This window comes from Suncus etruscus, chromosome 10 (genome assembly GCF_024139225.1).
Source record: "Suncus etruscus isolate mSunEtr1 chromosome 10, mSunEtr1.pri.cur, whole genome shotgun sequence".
NCBI lineage: Eukaryota > Metazoa > Chordata > Mammalia > Eulipotyphla > Soricidae > Suncus > Suncus etruscus.
The window spans coordinates 54,992,972-55,015,233 of NC_064857.1; the positions used below are offsets into that span (position 1 = coordinate 54,992,972).

General features: G+C 43.6%; 1 protein-coding gene and 1 non-coding gene across 2 annotated transcripts in view; one reads left to right on the forward strand and one right to left on the reverse strand.

The window, feature by feature from the left end:
• PARD6G (par-6 family cell polarity regulator gamma) overlaps positions 1–22,262 on the forward strand; it is a 75,769-nt gene that overhangs the window by 19,622 nt on the left and 33,885 nt on the right. Inside the window, exon 2 of the mRNA XM_049781771.1 lies at positions 18,657–18,879. Coding sequence (XP_049637728.1) covers positions 18,657–18,879 — 223 coding nt within the window. The remainder of the gene's footprint in view (positions 1–18,656; positions 18,880–22,262) is intronic.
• LOC126021456 (U6 spliceosomal RNA) lies at positions 19,658–19,764 on the reverse strand. The gene has a single exon (XR_007499971.1). It is a non-coding gene; the product is annotated as a U6 spliceosomal RNA (small nuclear RNA).

Consider the following 22,262-nt stretch of genomic DNA (forward strand, 5'->3'; position numbering starts at 1 on the left):
ATAGGCTCCGGACATCTTTTGGTCTTTTTTGATTCTACCCCTGTTTTGTTTCTATTCTGATTTTTATTATTTCCTTCCTTCTGCTAACTTTTGCCTTTGTTGCTTCTTCAATTGTTTTAGGGTTAAGGTTGTTTATTTGCGATTTTTCTTGATTTTTTTTAAGAGCACTAGTGCTCTTACTATCCTCCAACCACTCTTGCTGAATTTTGTAGGAATTTTTTTTTAGTTGTTGTTTGTTTTGGGGCTACATCTAATATTGTGCAGGGGTTGTTCCTGGCTCTGCTCAGAGATTACTCCTGGCAGTGTTTGGAGGACCATATGTGGTGCTGAGAATTGAACCAGGGTGAGATGCATGCAGGGAAAGCATCCTACCCTCTATGCTATTGTTCTGGTCCTTGCAACCTGTTTTTTTTTTTAATCACTTACTTTATTTGAATTTGTCTCCACGTATTTTAATTTTCTGTCTTGATTTCCTTGTTAGCTCACTGATTATTGAGAAGAAGCATGTCATAGAGTCTCCATTTTTAAGAGGTTTTTGTCATTTTTAAGTGGTTGATTTCTCATAGCATGATTAGAAAAAGTAAGAGGTATAATTTTCATCTTCATAAGTTTACTGATGATTGCTTTGTTTCCTATTATTGTCAGTCCTTGAAATATTTCATTGCACTTGAGAAAAAATGTGAATTCGGCTGTTTTCGGATGAAATGTTCTATAAATGTCCAGTAAGCCCATCTGGTTTAGTTTGCCATGAAAAGTTTAGTTTCCTTATTTATTCTGTCTGGTTGCTCTGTTAATAGTTATGAGTAAGGTGTTAAAATTTCCTACTACCATTGCATTGCTGACGATAGCATTCTTTTTTTTTTTTTTCCTTTTTTGTCATGTCTGGCAGCAATCAGTAATTACTTTGAGCTTTGTGCTCAGAAATTACTCCTGACAGGCTTGGGGACCAAATGGGATGCTGGGGATCAAACCCAGATCAGCATGTCAAGACAAATGCCCTACCCACTATGCTATCACTCCAACCCCCAATAGCATTTTTTAGTTCTGTTACTATGCTTTCATGTTTCGGCTTCCATTATTTAGTGTATAGATATTAACAATATCCCCCAATTATTATATAATAACCAAGCTTTTATTTAACTGAAAATCATACAAAATGTGATTGTACTTGCCTTTTTTAGATAACAATTTGTAAAGTTACCTTCCAACCTTCTACTTGGAGCCTCCATTTGTCTTGGGAGCTGAGCTTCTGCAAGCAGCAGAATTCTGGGTTTGTTTTTCAATCAATCTATTCAATAGCTCTCTCTTTTCCAAAGTGGGTTATGTGGTACCCTGAGGAACATTGAGCCATGGGGTGGAGGTGGGGCACAGTAGTAGCCTCAGGTGTAATTGGGGTATACTTTCTGCTTGTTCACTTAAGATATTTCTAGAGTTGGGGTAAGGTGTGGAGTGACTCTTTCTGAAAAGGGAAATAGAACAGATATTTTGGTTTGGGGAAGTCTACCACCCTCACTCTGAGAAGACCCCAGAGTTTTCAGCCAAAAAAAAAAAAAACAGTACATCTGGGAGTTCTGTCAGCTTGGTGTCTCTGCAGATATTAGTTATGAAGCAGTGAAGTGAGCTGTGTGAAGGGTGGCAGCTCTGGGGTGTGAGTGTTGTGAGTGTTTGGCTGCCAGGGCTTTAGCAGGCCGGGGGCTTGGCCTACCTTTCTCCCCAAAGGGCACCAGAGTTTTCAGCCTGAAGACCCTGAAAACAAATGGACCTGTGAGTTTCATCAGCTTAGCTTGGTATCCCTTCTGAGATTAGTCTCAAAGGTATGAAGCTGGGCCCCAGTTTACTTGTCAGTGGTCTTTAAATAGGTTTGCTACTATTAACTTTTGGGGCTCCTATGATGTGAATGTTATTTCTCTTAATATTGTGCCATAGGGCTCTTGCATTCGGCTATTTTTTCATTTTATGGTTATGTTTTGCTGATCTTTTGGGTGTTTTCCCTGGCTATATGTTCAGGCTATTTGATCATAACTTCTGGTTCTGTTAGAATGCTTGCCAGTTACTCTCTAGTCTTAATTATTTTTGAGCCCTTCTAGTAGAGAACTTGAGTTCTTTAGGTCCATTTTTTTCCTATTTGAAGCATTTCAGGGTTTTCTCCATTCTTCCTATATTAACTTTTTCTTATTGTAGTAAGCATTAGTAAAACTGTTGCATTAACCCCTCTTTGGGTGACTTACTTAAGTTCTGTTTCATTTCAATTCAACACACAATTCAACACACAACACACACTTCATCCTCTACAGCCACCCTCTCTTTACATGGGTCCCTGGCAGGACTCTCCTCCATCTCACATAACCACTGTCTCCCCAGCCAGTCTGCTGTCTGTGCACTGCATCCTTTACAAGGTACGATCTGCAGGAGGATGCTCTGACAACTGAGCAATAGACTGATTCACTAGTGCTGATCAAAGACTGCTGTAGGATGGGTGCTTCTCATGGCCCGTGGGTGTTTTCTGTAGAATGTCTCCTTTGCCAACTACTCTTTTTTTTTTTTTTCCTCCTGAGGGTGTGCCTCTGGGAGGGAGCTGCCCTCTGGAATGGCGTCTGTGATTCTAAGTTCCAGAGTGTGCATTCCCCAGAAGCACGGACTTCAGCTTTAAGACCTGAGTGCTTTTAGCTCTAGTAACCATGTGAGTGTCTTTGACCAGGAGTAACACCTGAGTAAGAATTGAAGAGCAGTTTCAGTGCCTGTGTGGTTAGGAGCCCCTCTTGCAAGGAGACCAGAAGTGAAGGTATATATACAGGTTTCACTCTCTAGGCTCTCTGCCAAGGTCCCACCACCAGCTGCCCACAGCCCGGGGTCACAGGCTTAAGTTGTCCATCTCTTTGGATGTGTACTGGGAGGGTGTAGTCACAGGAACTGACCTCAGCTGCCTCCAGTGGCTGTTTTCCTCATTGGGTTTGTGGTCACCTAGCAGACCTCTGCTCCCAGGGTCCCAAGGCTCTTTGGAGGAAGTCAGGTTTCAAGGACCTAGTGGTAGCTCCCCCAGGTGTACAGCTCCCGATACTGGGGTCCCTGCGTAGGCCCTTCCTTCCCTAGGGAAGGCACCAGTCACAGCAGCCAGCAGAAACCAGATGAAGTGATCTCACAGTTTTGTTTGAATTCTATCCTCTGCATTCACTCTCAGCCATGTGCTCTTTTCAGTCATGTGATTAGTAAATAACTTTTCATAGCTATGTGGAGGAGGTGCACTGACTGTTTAGTCTTTGGCCATCTTGCATCCTGTATATTTGAGCAGAGAGGTATTCCTAGCTTTCTCTTAGCAGTTGCCTTGGGTTTAGAATTAACATCTTAAAACAGTTGGATTAGATTAGTCCCAGTGTAATTACAGTAATATAAAAGACTTTTGCTATTGTGTATCTCTGTTCCCATCCCTCTTTGGAGGTGTTATTTTCTGACACCACATTTTTATGTCACTTAATCAGACACTTATAATTACTGTTTTCTGCAGTTGTCTTTAATCAGAGAAGAAACAAGCAAACAAAATAACATGCATGCTGTCATTTATACATGCTTACGTAGTTACTTTTAATAGTGCACTTTATTTCTTCCTGTGGAATCAACTTAATATGTAGTCTCCTTTAATTTCAGCCTGAAGAATGGCTTTGGTATTTCTTGTAAGGCAGTTTTGCTGGTGATAAAGTCTCCAAGTTTGGAGAATAGGGAGATGGCTTAAAGGATGAATACATTGCATACAGTAGCCACAAGCTTGGTCTTCTGCACTCATGGTCCCCTGAGCATTGCTGGGAGTAGCCCCTGCACCACCGGGTAAGATTTCAAAACAACCAAGCCAAAACAATAATAATTTTTATGGTTTTTGTTTATGTAGGATATGTCATTTCTCCTCTGCTTTCAAATGACAGGACTTAGTTCTTAGTTGACGGCCTTCTGTCCACACTACTGAAGGCATGCCTCAGAGCACCATCCAAGCCTCCTTGGCCCTGATAGAAAGACATATGTCACTACTGAGACCTCTCTCATGTATGAGCTGTTTTTCTCTCACCAGTGTTAAGGTAGTTTTGGTGGTTTGAATATGGTCTGTTAGGTGTTAGGTGAAGTTCTCATTGAGTTTGTTCTACTTATAGTTTGTTGAATTTGGGGATCTATAGACTAAGCTTTTCTGTCAAATCATGGATGTTTTGGGACATTCTTCAATTATTCTTTCTGTTTCCCTCTCTCCTCTGGGACATTAATGTGTTTCTTTTTTTTTTTTTTTTTTTTTTTTTTTTTTTTTTTTGGTTTTTGGGCCACACCCTGTGACGCTCAGGGGTTACTCCTGGCTATGCACTCAGAAGTGCTCCTGGCTTCTTGGGGGACCATATGGGACGCCGGGGGATCGAACCGCGGTCATCCTAGGCTAGCGCAGGCAAGGCAGGCACCTTACCTCCAGCGCCACCGCCCGGCCCCATGTTTCTTACTTCTCATTTTTCTTTTTTTCTTTTTGCTCTCCAGCTAGAAGAAACCTTGATTGATGATATTCAAGTTGGCCAGTACTTTCATTAGCTCTGATCTACTGTTGAATTTCTTAGAGAATTCATTTTAGTTACTGAAACTCCCAACTTTAGAATTTCCATTTGGTCCATTTGAAATTATTTTTAGCACTTTATTTGGTGAGTTACTGTTCTGCTTAGATAAACATAATCCAAAAAAAATTTTTTTTTGGTTTTTGGGCCACACCCGTTTGATGCTCAGGGGTTACTCCTGGCTATGCGCTCAGAAATCGCCCCTGGCTTGGGGGGACACCATATGGTCATATTGGACGCCAGGGGATCGAACCGCTAGCGCTTGCAAGGCAGACACCTTACCTCTAGTGCCGCCTTCCTGGCCCCCATAATCCAGAATTTTAACTGATCCAAAATTTTTGTTTGTTTTGGGGTCACATCCAGCAGTACTGAGGGGTCTCTTCTGACTCTGTGCTCAGGGTACCATATGGGATGCTATGGATCAAATACAGATTGACAATATACAAGGCAAATGCTCTACCCACTGTGCTATCACTCCAGCTTCTGATCCAAAATTTTTATTAGTAAGAAAAGCCCTAGGCTGCCAGAGAGCTGCTTTCCCTGTATGGACCACATAGAGGCCCCTTCTTTCTCTGTTTCTTTTTGTAACAGTTTTTCTGAAAATGTGACATTGTAAATCACAGGGAGTGTTAATTCTGGAATTGAGACTTATCCATGTCAAGGACGAGTTGCTGGTGCTGTTTGTTCAGCAACTTTCCTGGACTGGGGTGTAAAGAAACAGAGATACTGAGGGCTAGCTGGTCCGTGGCCTGCTAATGACTGGACAGAAGTTTCCTCTTAAGCAGTCTTTCCCAAGTGGGTCATATCAAACACCTTCTGGGCTGAAGGAAGGAGGTTACTGATCCAGGGCATGGTGGTAGCCTCAAGGGCAGTTGAGGGGGCTCTTTCTGTTGGCTTAAAAATTGATCTCCAGGGGAAGCTGAGTGATGTTTTTCTGAAAAAGATATAGCTAGCCAACTGAGTCTCTCAATCCTCTTCTCTAGTGACTTAAACCAGTGAGCCCTCCAGACTTTGTTCAGGGCTTTGTGGGGTTTTGGGGGGGATGGAGGTAGTGGTATATCTGGTGTTGAAGTCTTCAACTACTATTGCGTTGCTATCCAATGTCTGTCTTTAAGTATATTAGCAGATTTTTTTGTTTGTTTTGTTTGTACATATTTTGTTGGTCCCTCATTAGGTGCATATATGTTTAGGAGTCTGAGTTCTTCATATTCCTATCCCTTGATCATTAAGAAATGATGGCTGTTTCTTACAACCTTTTGAACCTGTGAGGTCTATGTCATCTGATAGTAGTATAGCCACCGTGGCCTTTTAGAGGTAATTTTGCTTGAAGGACAGTCTGCCAATCTTTGAGTGTGTTTGCTGTGACCATTAAATGTGTTTTTGAAGGCAGCAGAATGTTTAGTTCATTTTTTGGGGCCACGTCCAGCGGTGCTCAGGGCTTACTCCTGCTCTGAGCTCAGAAATCACTCCTGGTGGGCTTGTGGGACCATATGAGATGCCAAGGATCAAACCGGTTCTATCCTGGATCAGCCGAGTACAAGGCAAATGCCCTCCCACTGTGCTATCGCTCCAGTCCCAAGTTCAGTTTTCTAGTTGATCCTGCCACTCGACCTCTTAATTGGTGCATTTAGTTCATTGTTAGAGATTATTATCCTGGAGCTTTGTGTCATCTTTCTGTACGTGTTCACTGTGTTTGTGGGATTTGTCTTAATGTCGCCCCTCAAGTTCTTGTAAAGATGGTTTTGAGTCTGTGAAGTTCGTTTTTCTTTTTTTTTTTTCCTTTGGTTTTTGGGTCACACCCGGCAGCGCTCAGGGGTTACTCCTGGCTCAACATTCAGAAATTGCTCCTGGCAGGCTCGGGGGACCATATGGGATGCCTGGATTCGAACCACGGTCTTTCTGCATGCAAGGCAAATGCCTTATCTCCATGCTATCTCTCCGGCCCCATCTGTGAAGTTCTTGACCTGTTGTATATCCTCCAGATCTGAATGAGTGTCTAGTTGGGTAAATATTTTTGGTGAGACATTCATTTAGTTGAGGTGTTGGTTTGTTTTTGTTTTTTGTTGTTGTCTTTTGTCTTCGTTTTTCCACCATTATCTTGGGCCTGGAGGATTTCATTTAGTAAATGTGCTGCAGATTGTAAGGATGCTCCTTAATATATAATCGCCTTCCTTGATCTTGCTACTTTGAATATTCTTCTCTGGCTAGTTCATCACTCTGATTAGGATGTCCTTGCAGTATTTTTGTTGGGTCTATTTTAGTTGTGGCTACCTAGGTCTGGGTTCCTGCACTCTCTTGCTCTGGAAACTTCTCTGTAGTGATGCCTTTGTCTATTGCCTCTTTTTTTTTTTTTTTGGTTTTGGTTTTGGTTTTTGGGCCACACCCGTTTGACGCTCAGGGGTTACTCCTGGCTATGGGCTCAGAAATCGCCCCTGGCTTGGGGGAACCATATGGGACGCCGGGGGATCGAACCGTGGTCCGTCCTACGCTAGCGCTTGCAAGGCAGACACCTTACCTCTAGCGCCACCTTCCCGGCCCCCGTCTATTGCCTCTTCATCAGGGTTGTCTTTTTGGTGCTCTGGGACCCTGATGATTCTTGTTTTGTTCCTCTTGAACTCATCCCAAAGTTCTCTCGTCAGCTCTTTATTTATTCTGAAGCCTTTTCTTCTTCTGTTTTGCCTGAAGAATTTCTGCACCTCATCTTGGAGCTCACTGAATCTGTCCTCAATAGCCATTACTCTGATGGTGAGACCTTCCCATGAATTTTTCATTTTGCCTACCAAGGTTTTCATCCTGTCATTTGCTTGTAGTTTTCTTTTTTTTTTTTTTTTTTTTTGGTTTTTGGGCCACACCCGGTGACGCTCAGGGGTTACTCCTGGCTATGCGCTCAGAAGTCGCTCCTGGCTTGGGGGACCATATGGGACGCCGGGGGATCGAACCGCGGTCCGTCTCCTAGGCTAGCGCAGGTAAGGCAGGCACCTTACCTCGAGCGCCACCGCCCGGCCCCTGCTTGTAGTTTTCTAACATTTCTGCTCTCACTAGCCTCTTGTATTTTATTGGCTGTTTGTTCCATTGTTTCTTTGTGCTCGTTAAACATCCTAAGCATTACTCTGAAGTACTTTTCAGAAAGATTGTGTAGGTGGTAGTTACTGATTGAGTTCTGAGGGTTACAGTCTTTGTCTACTACCCTTGGTGGGGCCTTTGTGCTACTTTACCATGGTTCTTTTTGTAGTCTGGACACTCAGTGTCTCCCTCACTACCAGATCTCTGGGGAGCTCTACTGAGGAAGAGAGATTATCTTGCAGCAGCTGTTTTCTGACTTCTGACCTTTGGGTGGAGCCAAGGCCTGTGGAAAGGCTGCTCTGTATCAGTGGGCCTCTTTTGTCCTTTCCCTGCTGTGAGGGGTGGGGTGGGCAGTCTGGTCTCAGGGCATGCTTGGGGACCCACTTCCAGAAACCAAGGCACTGACTTCTTGCTTGTGACTTCTTTAAGAACCTTCTATAAGTGGAAACATACAGCGTCTTTTGTGTCTTTTTGTAACTGACTTGATTTCATTGCATTCATGTCCTCCAAGTTCACATAGGGTAGCATATGCCAGCATTCTCTTCCTTTCAAGACTTGAGTGCTATTCCATGAATGGATTGATTCTGTTTTGTTCCTTCATTTGTCTGTTGGTGGAAACTTCCATGTTTCTTGTTGTGAAAGCCACTGCTATCAGCATTGGTGAATATTTGAGATCCCTTATTCCAGGGGTCCTCAAACTTTTTAAACGGGGCCAGTTCACTGTCCCTCAGACCATTGGAGGGTCTGACTATAGTAAAAACAAAACTTATGAACGATTTCTTATGCACACTGCATATATCTTATTTTGCAATGAAGAAACAAAACAGATACAAATACAGTATGTGGCCTGCGGGCTATAGTTTGAGGACCACTGCCTTATTCAGTTTGTTTGGATCTGTACTTAGAATGGTCATCACTGGGTTAGAGATAATTCTGTGTCTAAGGAGCCACTATGTTGTTTCCACAGTGGTTGTGTCATTTACTTATAACCAGCAATGCACAGGATTCTAGTTGCGATATCATCACCAAAATCTGTCGTTTTCTGGTTTTGTTTTTTGTTTTGATAGTAACCATCCTAGTGGATGTGGTGCTATCAGATTGATTTTTCATTCCCCTAGTGTAAGAGATGTTAAGCATCTTTTCATGTGTTTAATGCATTTGGATATCTTCTTTGAGAAGTACTTGTCCACTCTGTTACCTAACTTTTCAACAAGCTGTTTTAGATGGTTTGGGGAAATCTTCTATGTACTCTGAACAGTGATCCTTACCAGATCTATGACGTGCACCCACATTTTTTTCTGAATCTGTGAGTTGTCTATTATGTGGATTTGGTTCTTCATATCGAATAAGCAGTTGCTGGAGAGCAAAGACTATAGATGTATTATCTAACCCATGTGCTAATCTAAGGCAAATTCAGCCATACAAGTTTTTCTTTAAATGATTCCTAGAATTGAGCTTGCATTTTGTTTGAAATTGGTGGCATGTTTGGAGTAAAAATCGGCTGTCAAAAATCAGCTGCTGTGCTGTTAGGGGAAAAAAAGTCATGAAGTTGTTGATACATGGGTGAACATGGAGAGCATCATGCCAAGTGAAGTGAATCAGAGGGGAAGAGGGTCCTGTCCCTCTTTGTCTATAGAATGATCACATTTATTTTCAGGAAATTAAAAAATATAGTATGATAATAATGCTCAAAGACAGTAGAGACAAGAGCCAGAAGGACTGATCCATGGAAAAGGGGGAAAGGGGGGCCGGAGAGTTAGCATGGAGGTAAGGCGTTTGCCTTTCATGCAGGAGGTCATCAGTTCGAATCCCGGCGCCCCATATGGTCCCCTGTGCCTGCCAGGAGCAATTTCTGAGCCTGGAGCCAGGAATAACCCCTGAGCACTGCCAGGTGTGACCCAAAAAACCAAAAAAAAAAAAAAAAAAAAGAAAAGGGGGAAAGGGAGGGGAAATGCAGTTAGGGCAGAAAAGGAACCATGAGAGTTGGTAATGACCACTGTGGGTGGTCAAAAAAAAAAAAAAAAGAAAAGGGGGAAAGGGAGGGGAATGCAGTTAGGGCAGAAAAGGAACAATGAGAGTTGGTAATGACCACTGTGGGTGCTTAAAGGAGATAGAGTGACATGCTGTGACACTCCTTCAGTGACAGAATTGCAAATTGTCTAAAAGGCAAAAAAAAAACAAAAAGTGCGATAGAGGCAGGCACAGGGTGGGTGGGGGAACTGATGACATTTGTGGTGGGAAGTGTGTACTAGTGAAGAGATGGTTGCTCAAACATTGTACGACTGAAGGTCAGCCATAAATAGCTGCATAACTATCTCACAAGGATTCAATAATTTACAGAATTTTTAAAGAGTAGGCTGCTGTGCCGGTGTGTTCCTCCCTCGCTGTTGGGCCACACGTGCATCATAGAAGCTCTCCAGCAGTCCTTGACCTCAGTGAACATTGTCCAGATGAATCCTAATATCTGAACGCAGTGGCCGCATCCCTAAAAGAACTTTGAAAAATGAACACTGGGGCTGGAGCGATAGCACAGTGGTAGGGCGTTTTGCCTTGCATGCGGCTGACCCAGGATGGATCTTGATTCAATGCCTAGCATCCCACATGGTCCCCCTCACTAGTATCGATTTCTGAGTGCAGAGCCAGGAATAACCCCTGAGCATCACCGGGTGTGGCCCAAAAACCAAACTAAAAAAAGAAAAAAGGAAAAAAAAACTATAAAAAATTATATGTTTTTAAGTTGACATCTACAATGTTTTGTAATAAAAATAGGTAGCTGCAAAGGCTAAATTTCCAGCATGCTATAAATTTTCACTTAAAAATAAATATTATCTAACCTTTGAATTGAAATCTGGTCACATAATAAATTGGAACAAAGGGAAACAAAAATATATTATCATATGACCTTTTTAATATAGCCAATGAAATCTAAATGCTGCAGTGATTTGATACTATCATCATGTTTTTTTGGGTTTTTTTGGTTTTTTGGTTTGTTTTTTTTTTTTTGTTTTTTTTGGTTTTTGGGTCACACCCAGCAGCGCTCAGGGGCTACTCCTGGTTCTATGCTCAGAAATCACTCCTGGCAGGCTCGGGGGACCATATGGGATGCCGGGATTTGAACCACCGTCCTTCAGCGTCTAAGGCAAATGCCCTACCACTGTGATATCTCTCCGGTCCCGTCATCATGTATTTTTTAGTAGAATGTACAATATCTTTTTTAACAGATATTTTTTAAATTTCTGTTTTCTCTTTGATCTTATTTCTATTAAGCTACCTCAAGAGAGTTTAATTCTAATAGACCATTCTAATAATTTGTGCTTGATTGCTTTCTCTACCAAAAAATTATATTGATGCGTGGTGGGGGGGGTAGTTTGGGCCACACCTGGCAGTGCTCAGGGTTACTCCTGGTTCTGTATTCAGAAATCACTCCTAGCAGGCTTGCCAGGCTCATGGGACCAGATGGGATGCTGGGATTGAATCTGGGTCAGCCATATGCAAGGAAAATGCCCTATTTGCTGTGCTATCAATCCAGCCCCTATCCTGATACATTTAAGCCAATATTTTGTCTGGATTCAAATTGTTAAATGAATGTTTTGCAAGCAGGAAGCCTGGGTTTGATCCCCATCACACATGTTCCCTAAACAATGAGTGAACCGTGATCACCACCAAACGTGGTGCCCAAATCCCCAAATTATTTTTTATTTAAATTACCATATTTTCTGGCGTATAAGACGACTTTTGAAACAAAAAAAGGTCAACCGAAAATCGGGGGTCGTCTTTTTTTTTTTTTTTTTTTTTTTTGTGGTTTTTGGGTCACACCCGGCAGTGCTCAGGGGTTATTCCTGGCTCCAGGCTCAGAAATTGCTCCTGGCAGGCACGGGAGGACCATATATGGGACGCCGGGATTCGAACCGATGACCTCCTGCATGAGAGGCAAACGCCTTACCTCCATGCTATCTCTCCGGCCCCCTTTTTTTTTTTTTTTTTTTTTGGGTCACACCCGGCAGTGCTCAGGGGTTATTCCTGGCTCCACGCTCAGAAATTGCTCCTGGCTGGCACGGGGGACCATATGGGACGCTGGGATTCGAACCGATGACCTCCTGCATGAAAGGCAAACGCCTTACCTCCATGCTATCTCTCCAGCCCCAGGGGGGTTGTCTTATACGCCGAGTATATCCTGAAAAATGTTTCAATATGCCGCTAAACGAAAATTGTCTGAATATTGCCACAAAACGAATTTTCCAATCGATCCTGCACCAATTACTGCAAGGCTGCTCGGGCCTCCTCTCTAACTCAGCCAATCCAAGCAGGCTTTTTATGCATGCAAATTAGACAATGTTCTGGACCCGAATCTACACTGTAAAAAGCCTGCTCAGATTGGCCAGAGTCAGAGAGGAAATCTATTACAGTATAACCTCTGAACATTTGCTTGTTGTGATTGGCTCACTGTGGTACATACAGTTGCAGCACAGGAACATTTTGTCTTATACAGTGAATAAAGGCCTAAACCTATGTTTTAACTGTAAAATTAGGGGGTCGTCTTATACACCTGGTCATCTTATATGCCAGAAAATACAGTAAAACTTTAAAAATATTTATAAGTCATTGTCTAATGAGTACAAAGTTTTAGTTTTGCAAGATGAAAGGATTTTGAATCAGATACACAACAATGTGAGTGTAACTGACAGTAATTACTAAACTATGTATTAAAAAATGACTGAGATGGGGGCCGGAGAGATAGCATGGAGGTAAGGTGTTTGCCTTGCATGCAGAAGAATGGTGGTTCGAATCCTGACATCCCATATGGTTCCTCAAGCCTGCCAGGAACAATTTCTGAGCGTAGAGCCAGGAGGAACCCCTGAGTGCTGCCTGGTGTGACCCAAAAAAAGAAAAAAGAAAAAAAAAAAGACTGAGATGACCAAATTTAATCTTATTTACTTAACAATTTACATAAGTTTTGTAATTATAAAAATATAAAAACCTGGGGCCGAAGAGATAGCATGGAGGTAAGGTGTTTGCCTTTCATGCAGAAGGACGGTGGTTCAAATCCCTGCATCCCATATGATCCCAAGAGCCAGCCAGGGGCAATTTCTGAGCATAGAGCCAGGAGTAACTTCTGCGCGCTGCCGGGTGTGACCCAAAAACCAAAATAAACAAATAAACAAATAAATAAATAATAAAGAAAGAAAAACCAGGGGCCGGAGAGATAGCATGGAGGTAAGGTGTTTGCCTTTCATGCAGAAGGTTGGTGGTTCGAATCCCATCACCCCATATGGTCCCCTGAGCCTGCCAGGAGTGATTTCTGAGCATAGAGTCAGGAGTAACCCCTGAGCGCTGCCAGGTGTGACCCAAAAAACAAAACAAACAAACAAACAAACTATATATATATATAAAAACCAGGTGCTACTATACAATATGTCTATAGAATTGGGTCATTCGAATTATTAAATCATGGGGCCGGAGCGATAGTGCAGTGGCTCAGGGCATTTGCCTTGCAAGCAGCCAACCTGGGATGGACCCGGGTTTGGTTTCCAGCATCCCATATGGTTTCCCGAATCTGCCAGGAGCAATTTCTGAGTGTCACCAGGTATGGCCCAACCCCCCCCCCCCAATAATAAAACGTATTAAACACAATTGAAGCATAATTGCAAAATGCTATATTTGTATTGACTATTATTGACTACTCAGTGTACATATTTTATAGTCTTCCCTTTATTAGAGTATGGATTGCTAACTGAGATCGGCTCTTCCCTTCTCTTGCATTTTTCATTACTGTGAATGTCAGTGTTGGAAACCTTTTAACATAAACACATACCCAGATGGAGGGTTCCTGAAGCTTCACTGATACCAGGTTTTAATTGATCCAAGTCTCTGTCAGAAACAAAGAATGGTCTACTGTTAGCTGAGAGTTCAGTTTTCTTGACAGCAAGGAATTAGAACTCTCTTGTCCTATAACATCTACTGTGTCATTCATTAGCTATTGTCTTGCATGACTTTTATAAGTATACCTAGAATGACCATGAATGATTGCATCAGTTATTTCAGTTAGAGACTAATTGATGCTTGTAATGGTAACATGTATATGTACATAGATGTGTGTACATTTAGAACCTTCTGCCAATATGGTTTTGTTTTGTTTTGTTTTGGTTTTGATTTTTGGGTCACACCCAGCAGCGCTCAGGGATTACTCCTGGCTCTACGCTCAGAAATCGCTCCTGGCAGGCTCAGGGGACCATATGGGATGCCAGGATTTGAACCACCTTCTTTCTGCATGGAAGGCAAACACCTTACCTCCATGCTATCTTCGACCCCTGCCAATGTGGTTTTTTTTGGGGGGAGGGTCACACCCAGCAGCGCTCAGGGGCTACTCCTGGCTCTACACTCAGAAATCGCTCCCAGCAGGCTTGGGGGACCATATGGGATGCCGGGATTCGAATCACCATCCTTCTGCATGCAAGGCAAATGCCTTACCACTGTGCTATCTCTCTGGCCCCTGCCAATGTGTTTTTATTAGAATGCTTTTATCCTAATGAGGTTAGATCTAACCAAACACCATATGCAAAATTAGCTCAAAATGAGCCTTTCACCTCAAGACAAACTGTGAAACTATAAAACTTTTAGAAGAGAAGATGAATCAAAACTTCAGAACATTAGGGCTGGTGATTATTTCTTAGATATGACATCATGGCATAGATCATGAAAGAAAAAATAGATTACACTCAATAACTTTTAATTTTTGGAGACCTAAATATACTGAACACAAAAGGAACTTGAGTATGAAAGAAAGTATGAACAATGTGCATGTCTGATAAGAGATCATGTCCAGAATATACACAATTCCTCAGGAATATTTTCCCTTTTCATTTTGATGAGCAGACAGTGTTGGCCATCATTCAGGGGTTGGAAGACTCCTGAAGCTTCAGTCACAGCTTCCAAGAACCTGTCGGCACTATTGAGGGCTTGGTATATAATGAACTAAAATTCAGCAATGAAAGAAGCAACTTGATACAAAAAATTACAAAGGCCCAAACTAGCATTTCTCTAAAGAAAGTTACCTAATGGCCAATAAGAATGTGGAAAAGGATGGGGCCGGAGAGATAGCATGGAGATAAGGCGTTTGCCTGTCATGCAGAAGGTCATCGGTTCGAATCCCGGCGTCCCATATGGTCCCCCGTGCCTGCCGGGAGCAATTTCTGAGCATGGAGCCAGGAGTGGCCCCTGAGCACTGCCGGGTGTGACCAAAAAACCACAAAAAAAAAAAAAAAAAAAAAAAAAAGAATGTGGAAAAGGAGGACCAGAAAGATAGTACAGCAGGTAGGGCACATCCTATATTACTGGTAGGAGTAATTCCTGAGTGCAGAGCCATATATAACCCCTGAATATTGCCAGGTGTGGCCCCCAAACAAACAAACAAGAAAGAAATGAACATGGAAAGAAATTCAGCATCATTGGCCAACAGGAGCAATGCAAGTCAGTGAGCAGTCACCTCAGCACTAGTAGGATGACTGCCCTCCAAAAACCAAAAACTCCAGAAAACAAGTTCTGGGAATTCTATGGGAAAAAACAGAACCCTTATCACTACTGGTGCAAATACAGATTGGCACAGCCTGTGGCCCTTTTAGAAAGAAAGACTACAACTACTGCGGCATCCAGGGGGCCCACAGATTGTGAGGGCCAAAGAACTGAAGGAGCCTCAGAGAGCCATTCATGCACCATACTCATTGCAGTGTGTTCGCCATACTTAAAACATGGGAGCAATTCAGATTTTCATTGGCGGGTGAAATAAGAAGCGAAAAATTGAGCTGAGGAAATGGCTCAAAGGGGTCTAGACCTTTCCAACATACACAAATCCCCAAGTTCCATCCCTATACCTCATGGCCTCAGAGTGTTGGGGGCTGTGGCACTACTGAGGAACCCCAGACAAGCAAAGAGCAAAATGTTCTGTGCATACAATGGAATGTTGCTGTCTTAAAAGAAAGGAAATTCTCACATGGACAACCACAGTGATGAGGTCTTCAGAACTGTGGTAAACTGTGGTGACTAGAGGCTTGGGGTTGACGAAGAGAAGTTTTTATGGGGACAGGTCCCCAGTTTTACATGCTGAAAGGTTGAGTACAGTAGTTGTACAGCAGTAGGATGTCTTCGGGACTACTGAAGACATTTGAGCATGGATACTAGGATGTATTTTGCCAGCGTCAAATTAGAAATGATGCTTTCACAATAACACTTTTCAAGTCAGGGAAGTAGTTCAAAGGGCTATAGCATGTGTTATATATGATATGGGAGGTCCCATGAGCATACCCAGATGTAGCCCACCCAAAAGCTTACATTTCACATCTATTTTTGCCAAACGGTGCCAGCTTAGCCTATCAGCCATGTTTACCTTATAGGTGGACTGACTCAGCAAATGTCAGTGACGACACAATCAGACTGCTTTGTCAGGAAAACAATCAAGTGTTTGTGTCGACTTGTGTCGACATGTTAAGATGTATTTTGAGGAGAATTGCTTAAAGCTGAGAAACAAATTGAGATGCTTTGTGGAATAATTGTTGAAACATTGCAGAACCAGCACCTTAATGCTCACTGTGTTTCATTTTTTTGGTTTGATTGGTTTTGGGGTCACACCCGGCTCAGGGGTTACTCCTAGCTCTATGCTCGGAAATTGCTTCTGGCAGGCTTGACTCAGGGGACCATATGGGATGCCGGGATTCGAACCACCATCCTTCTGCATGCAAGGCAAATGCCCCACCTTTATGCTATCTCTCTGGCCCTCACTGTGCCTCTTGACCTGGATTGCCGTGATGTGGCACAAGCTTCTTACCACAGGGACTGTGTCATGACCTGTTTGGGGCAACATTCAGCTCATTCACATGGGTCAGAAACACTCTTGGTTTCATTAGTCATCCTTATATAGTCTTGTGGATTCAGTGAAAGGGAAAGTATAGAACGAATTGCTTTGGAAGGTGGCATCTGTTTCTACCCAAGATGGGACTGTTCAGTCATACCTTTACAGTTGGACTGAATAATGAGGTCTAAGAAATATCACAGAAAATGTATGTTGGAGACTTTCTCATATCTAAGAAGTTCCATACAGGATGTGAGTGAATTACATTGTTCATGTGTGCCAGTTTGTGACACGTACTGAGAGTGAAAGGGCAAAGAAAGTGAGTCTTTAGAGAAAGGTTAGGACTCACGGTCACTGTGCACATGGACTCTGGGGACTCTGACATGTGCCTAGACTTGAGAAATGACAGGACCATGTCATAGGAACAGATTTGCCCTTGATAAGGTTCATCACACATTTATTTTATTTTTTTGTTTGTTTTTGGGTCACACCCGGCAGTGCTCAGGGGTGTTATTCCTGGCTCTACACTCAGAAATCACTCTTGGAAGGCTTGGGGAACCATATGGGATGCCGGGATTTGAATCACCATCCTTCTGCATGCAAGGCAAATGCCCTACCTCCATGCTATCTCTCCGGCCCCACATTTAATTTTTTTTAATAATGAACATTTTATTTATTTATTTGGTTATTTGGTTATTGAGCCACACCTGTGGTGCTTAGGGGTTATTCCTGACTTTGTACTCAGGAATTATTCCTGGCAATGTTCGGGGATCATATGGGATACCAGAGATCAAACCCAGGTCAGCTGCATGCAAGGCAAATGCCCTTCCTGCTGTACTATCACACTCTGGCCCAATTTTGTGTGTACTTTGAAGCCAGATTAGTTCCTGATTTTACTGGCAAACTACCTCTTCCCTTCATTGTTGTGATGACTGTGGCCCTCACAGGTATGCAGCTATGGTGCTAATTTGGGTCACTTCGATCACCACGTGATGGTAGCAGGCCATGCTGGCAGCACCAGGGCTCTCAGGGCTGAACTGCCAGAAGGGAGCTCAGTTGGTTGGGGCAGCAAGATGGAACTCAGGTCTTCGGTGATACTGCAAGGGTCCCCCTTCCATTCCTTTCCTTCTGTTCCACTTCTGATCCTAAGAGTAATTTGTGGGGCCGGCGTGGTGGCGCTCGAGGTAAGGTGCCTGCCTTGCCTGCGCTAGCCTAGAATGGACCTGGGTTCGATCCCCCGGCATCCCATATGGTCCCCCAAGCCAGGCGTGACTTCTGAGCTCATAGCCAGGAGTAACCCCTGAGCGTCACCGGGTGTGGCCCAAAAACCAAAAAAAAAAAAAAACAAACAAAAAAAAAAGGGTAATTTGTCTAATTAAAATGCAAATGATACCAAGTCTCTTCCTTTCTCAAAGGCACGTGTTATGGGATATCCATTGCCCTCCAGAAAAGAGTTTCAAGGGTAACTTTGCAATTCTTGGTGATTCAATTAAAAACAAAATAGGGGCCAGAGCTATAGCACAGTGGGGGAGGTTGTTTGCCTTACACATGACCGACCTGGGATTCCTGGCATCCTATATGGTCCTCCAAGCCCACCAGGAGTGATTCCTGAGTACAGAGCCAAGAGTAACTTCTGAGTACCGCTAGATAAGCACCCAAAAATCAAAATAAATAAATAAAACAAAACCTCACTCTAAATAAGTCATTTGGGGATCATTTTTAAAATAAAATACTATTTTAATTTTCTTATAATTTTAGAAATTTTAGAAATATTTTTATTTTATTTTTTTATATTTTACGATAAGCAAAATTGAATTATTAAAAGGAAAAATGTCAAGAAGTTTGCCCTGGTTGGCATTGGCATTCCTCTGCCACTGAGTTTCTGAGGAATACACAGAGTGTGCTCCCACAACCAGACATCACCACAGGGCTTCAGACAAAACAAGGTGCAGTGGGCGGGTCCCCCAGCTGCCATCTGCCACACTTGTTATTCAGTATCTTCACTTCCCTTTATCTCCAGCCTGGGAGGGTCTTGACCTTGGGGCCTGGAGTGGCATTGGGTGACCTGTTGCCTTGATTCTCTAAGTCCCTTTAGGTGGTGTGTGGTGAACACCTGCTTGCTTTCCAGGGCCCTCTTCCTGCTGTTTACTAACCCCCATCTTTTGCATCTCTTGTAGTTTGGGGCTGAATTCCGAAGGTTCTCCTGGGACCGTCACAAGCCTGGGAAGTTCGAAGACTTCTACAAGCTGGTGGTACACACACACCACATCTCCAACACTGACGTGACCATTGGCTATGCGGATGTGCACGGCGACCTGCTCCCCATCAACAATGATGACAACTTCTGCAAGGCCGTCTCGAGTGCAAACCCACTGCTCAGGGTCTTCATCCAGAAACGAGGTACCAGGACACTGAGCTGCCCAGCTCTCACTTCACAAACAAGTGTTTCCATTCAGTCTCACATTAGGAACCAACACAGCCTATGGTGGGGGTGAAATACATTTGTGTTTGTTGGGTTAACATTAGCTTATTAAGAAGGCTTAAAATATTCAACTTGCATTTTCCACCTTAAGCCAATATTTACTTCTGATTATTAAATACTGAGAAACAATATTTAATGAATATTTAATATTACATTAAATATTACATTTAGTTACATTAAGTTTAATGTAATATTAAATTAAATATATAATTTGACATATTACATATTTAATGAGAAATAGCATTAAGACTCTCAGTATTATAGTTGAAACAAAATTTATACTGTTTATTAGTGAAAAGCCATCAGCCAGTAAGCTATGAGGGAGAGTGAAGGTTGCTGTTCTACATTTCTTTTTATGGTCTTTTTAGCACTAGAAAGCATATTAGATGTAAATTATAACTTTGGTAAAGCACTGAAGGTGCTTTGCTTATGTGGTTCCACATAAAAGTAAATTACTAAAAGGTTAATGGTTGAGTCTCACAGATTTTGTGCTGCTACTTCCTAGAACTGCATTGGGTGGAAAGGTCACACCCAGCAGTGCTCAGGAGTTACTCCTGGCTCTATGCTCAGAAATCGCTCCTGGCAGGCTCGGGGGACCATATGGGATGCCGGGATTCGAGCCACCATCCTTCTGCATGCAAGGCAAATGCCCTACCTCCATGCTATCTCTGGCCCCCCTAGAACTGCATTTTTTTTTTAAATATGGAACGCTTCACGAATTTGCGTGTCATCCTTGCACAGGGGCCATGCTAATCTTCTCTGTATCGTTCCAATTTTAGTATATGTGCTGCCGAAGCGAGCACTAGAACTGCATTTTTTTTTTTTTTTTTTTTGGTTTTTGGGTCACACCCGGTGGTGCTCAGGGGTTACTCCTGGCTGTCTGCTCAGAAATAGCTCCTGGCAGGCACGGGGGACCATATGGGTCACCCGGATTCGAACCAACCACCTTAGGTCCTGGATTGGCTGCTTGCAAGGCAAACACCGCTGTGCTATCTCTCCGGGCCCTAGAACTGCATTTTTTAAGATTATATTTTATTTAAAGAAAATGTATCACATAGTTGACGTAACTGCTCATAATACATTTGTTTCAAGATGACAGAAAGCAAAGTTATTTAAAAAAAAATAGAAAGAGGGCCTGAGTGATAGCACAGTGGTAGGGCATTTGCCTTGCTGACCGAGGGCGGACGCAGGCTCTATCCCTGGCATCCCATATGGTCCCCTGAGTCAGAAGCAATTTCTGAGCACAGAGCCAGATAGTAACCCCTGAGCGCTGCTGGGTGTGGCCTCCCAAAAATCCAAACAAACAAAAAAGGAAAATAGAAAGGAAAACTAAAAAAATAAAATGGAAGAGAAGAGGGCCCGGAGAGATAGCACAGCGGCGTTTGCCTTGCAAGCAGCCGATCCAGGACCTAAGGTGGTTGGTTCAAATCCCGGTGTCCCATATGGTCCCCCGTGCCTGCCAGGAGCTATTTCTGAGCAGATAGCCAGGAGTAACCCCTGAGCGCCGCCTGGTGTGGCCCAAAAACCAAAAAAAAAAAAAAAAAAAAAAAAAAATGGAAGAGAAGAAATAAAGAAGAAAATGTTCAGTGGCAAGTATATTTGTGAAAATTATTGTTCTCCAATAAAGTCATTAATATAATAGCAGAAAGTTTAGTTAGCTCTCTAGAATTGCATTTTAAGTTTGCTTCTCTTCCCTGAAATTGGGAGAATCTAAACATTATACAATAGTCAACTGAAGGAAAAGACCAGAGGCAAGTAGGGCACAGCTTTCAGAAAAGGACATTTCACTTGGACAATGTATAGTTTTTATTTTATAGGCATCTGCTTGGAGGTGCCCTGGGGAGAGTGGCAGGGCCTCTCTGTCAGGCAGATTTAGGCCTGCCAGTTCAGGTGCCGAGGCCTCCAGGGCCTCACCAAGAAGTACCACGCCATGCCATGCCTGCAATGAAACTAAGGGCCTCTTGTTTGCACAGCTTGTGCTCAAGCTTTTTGGGCCATCTCAGCCCTTGAAAGGCTTTAGTAAGGGTCTCTCCCACCCAACTGGATCTCAGCTGCTCGGAGTAAGTGCAACCTCTCCAAGAGTAGGGGCACAGACCATGCAAAGCAGCTATGGGCACTGTTTGGTATCAGGACCCTCACTGCAGGGTGAGGCGAGAAAGACCTGGATCTCTGCGAGGGTGGGGAAGGCCTCAGGAAGGGGAAATCCAGAGCAGAGATGAGAGGTAGAGTAGTGAACCCTGTGGGCCACAGGAGCCTGTGCCCAGTGTGGTGAGGTTAGAGCAGGCACCAGCCTCTCCTAACCTCATCGCTTCATTATGCCCGACAGCCCTTGCCCACAGGGTCACATGGGGTAAAAATGTGATGCCTGAAGAGTGTGTCGCATGCAGGCTGGTGGCCAGTGCTCTGATTGTGAAGCTGCAGCCCCATGTTTGTGGGGAAGAAAAGGAACGGCAGGAGGTGGGCTGACTTCACTTCAGACAGTTCTCTGGCACCACATCACAGACTTCTCTTCTGCACTTCTTGCTGAGCTGGTGTCCTGCTGGTGGTACTGAGAAATCAACACATCTGTCACTTCCTCCAGGGCCTGGGGCACTGCCTGTAGCTATGTCACTGGCTGGGGGGTCAAAGGGACAGCAGGTGTCCACCCTGTTCCTTTCCTCCTGCCCCCTACCATGGCCACACCTTGCCCTGTGGCCCCTTCCACCCTTTGAGTATCTGTCATCCTGTTCACTTCAGGGCTTGCCTTCTCTCCGCACTTCTGTCCCTGGTGTCCATAATGACTGTTCTCTGGGCTGCTTCTCCATCCCACCAGATCCCACAGCCCTCAATGCTGCCCAGCCAGCCTAGCGGGTCTGAGGGTGGTGAGGGGAGACAGGACAGGCTGTCATGTGGGAAACCAAACTGCTGTGTGTGTTACTGGACTGGATGGCCCCGCAGGCACTGCTCACTCTTGGCAAGGCAGTTTCAGGAACACTTACTTGGCACCTGTGCTCTGGCCTCTCTGAAGCTGAGGGGAAGCAGGAAACCTGGGCTTGTGTGCTTGCGTGTGGAGTTGTGCAAACTTCCCACAGGCAGCTCATGTGGCTTTGCCTCTTTCCAACTTGCTGGCTGAGGCCCTACATCCTGTCTCTCTTTTTAATTCTCTTCTTCCTTTCCCTCCAGAGTAATAGCCTAAAGTTATCTTTGCTGTTTTGGGTCAGTAACACTGTTTTCAGCACAGGCATGTTGCTAGACCAGAATTCAGTCCCCACTTGCCCCACCTCACTGACTTATGACCTGGAGCCCTCATGTTCTCATCGGT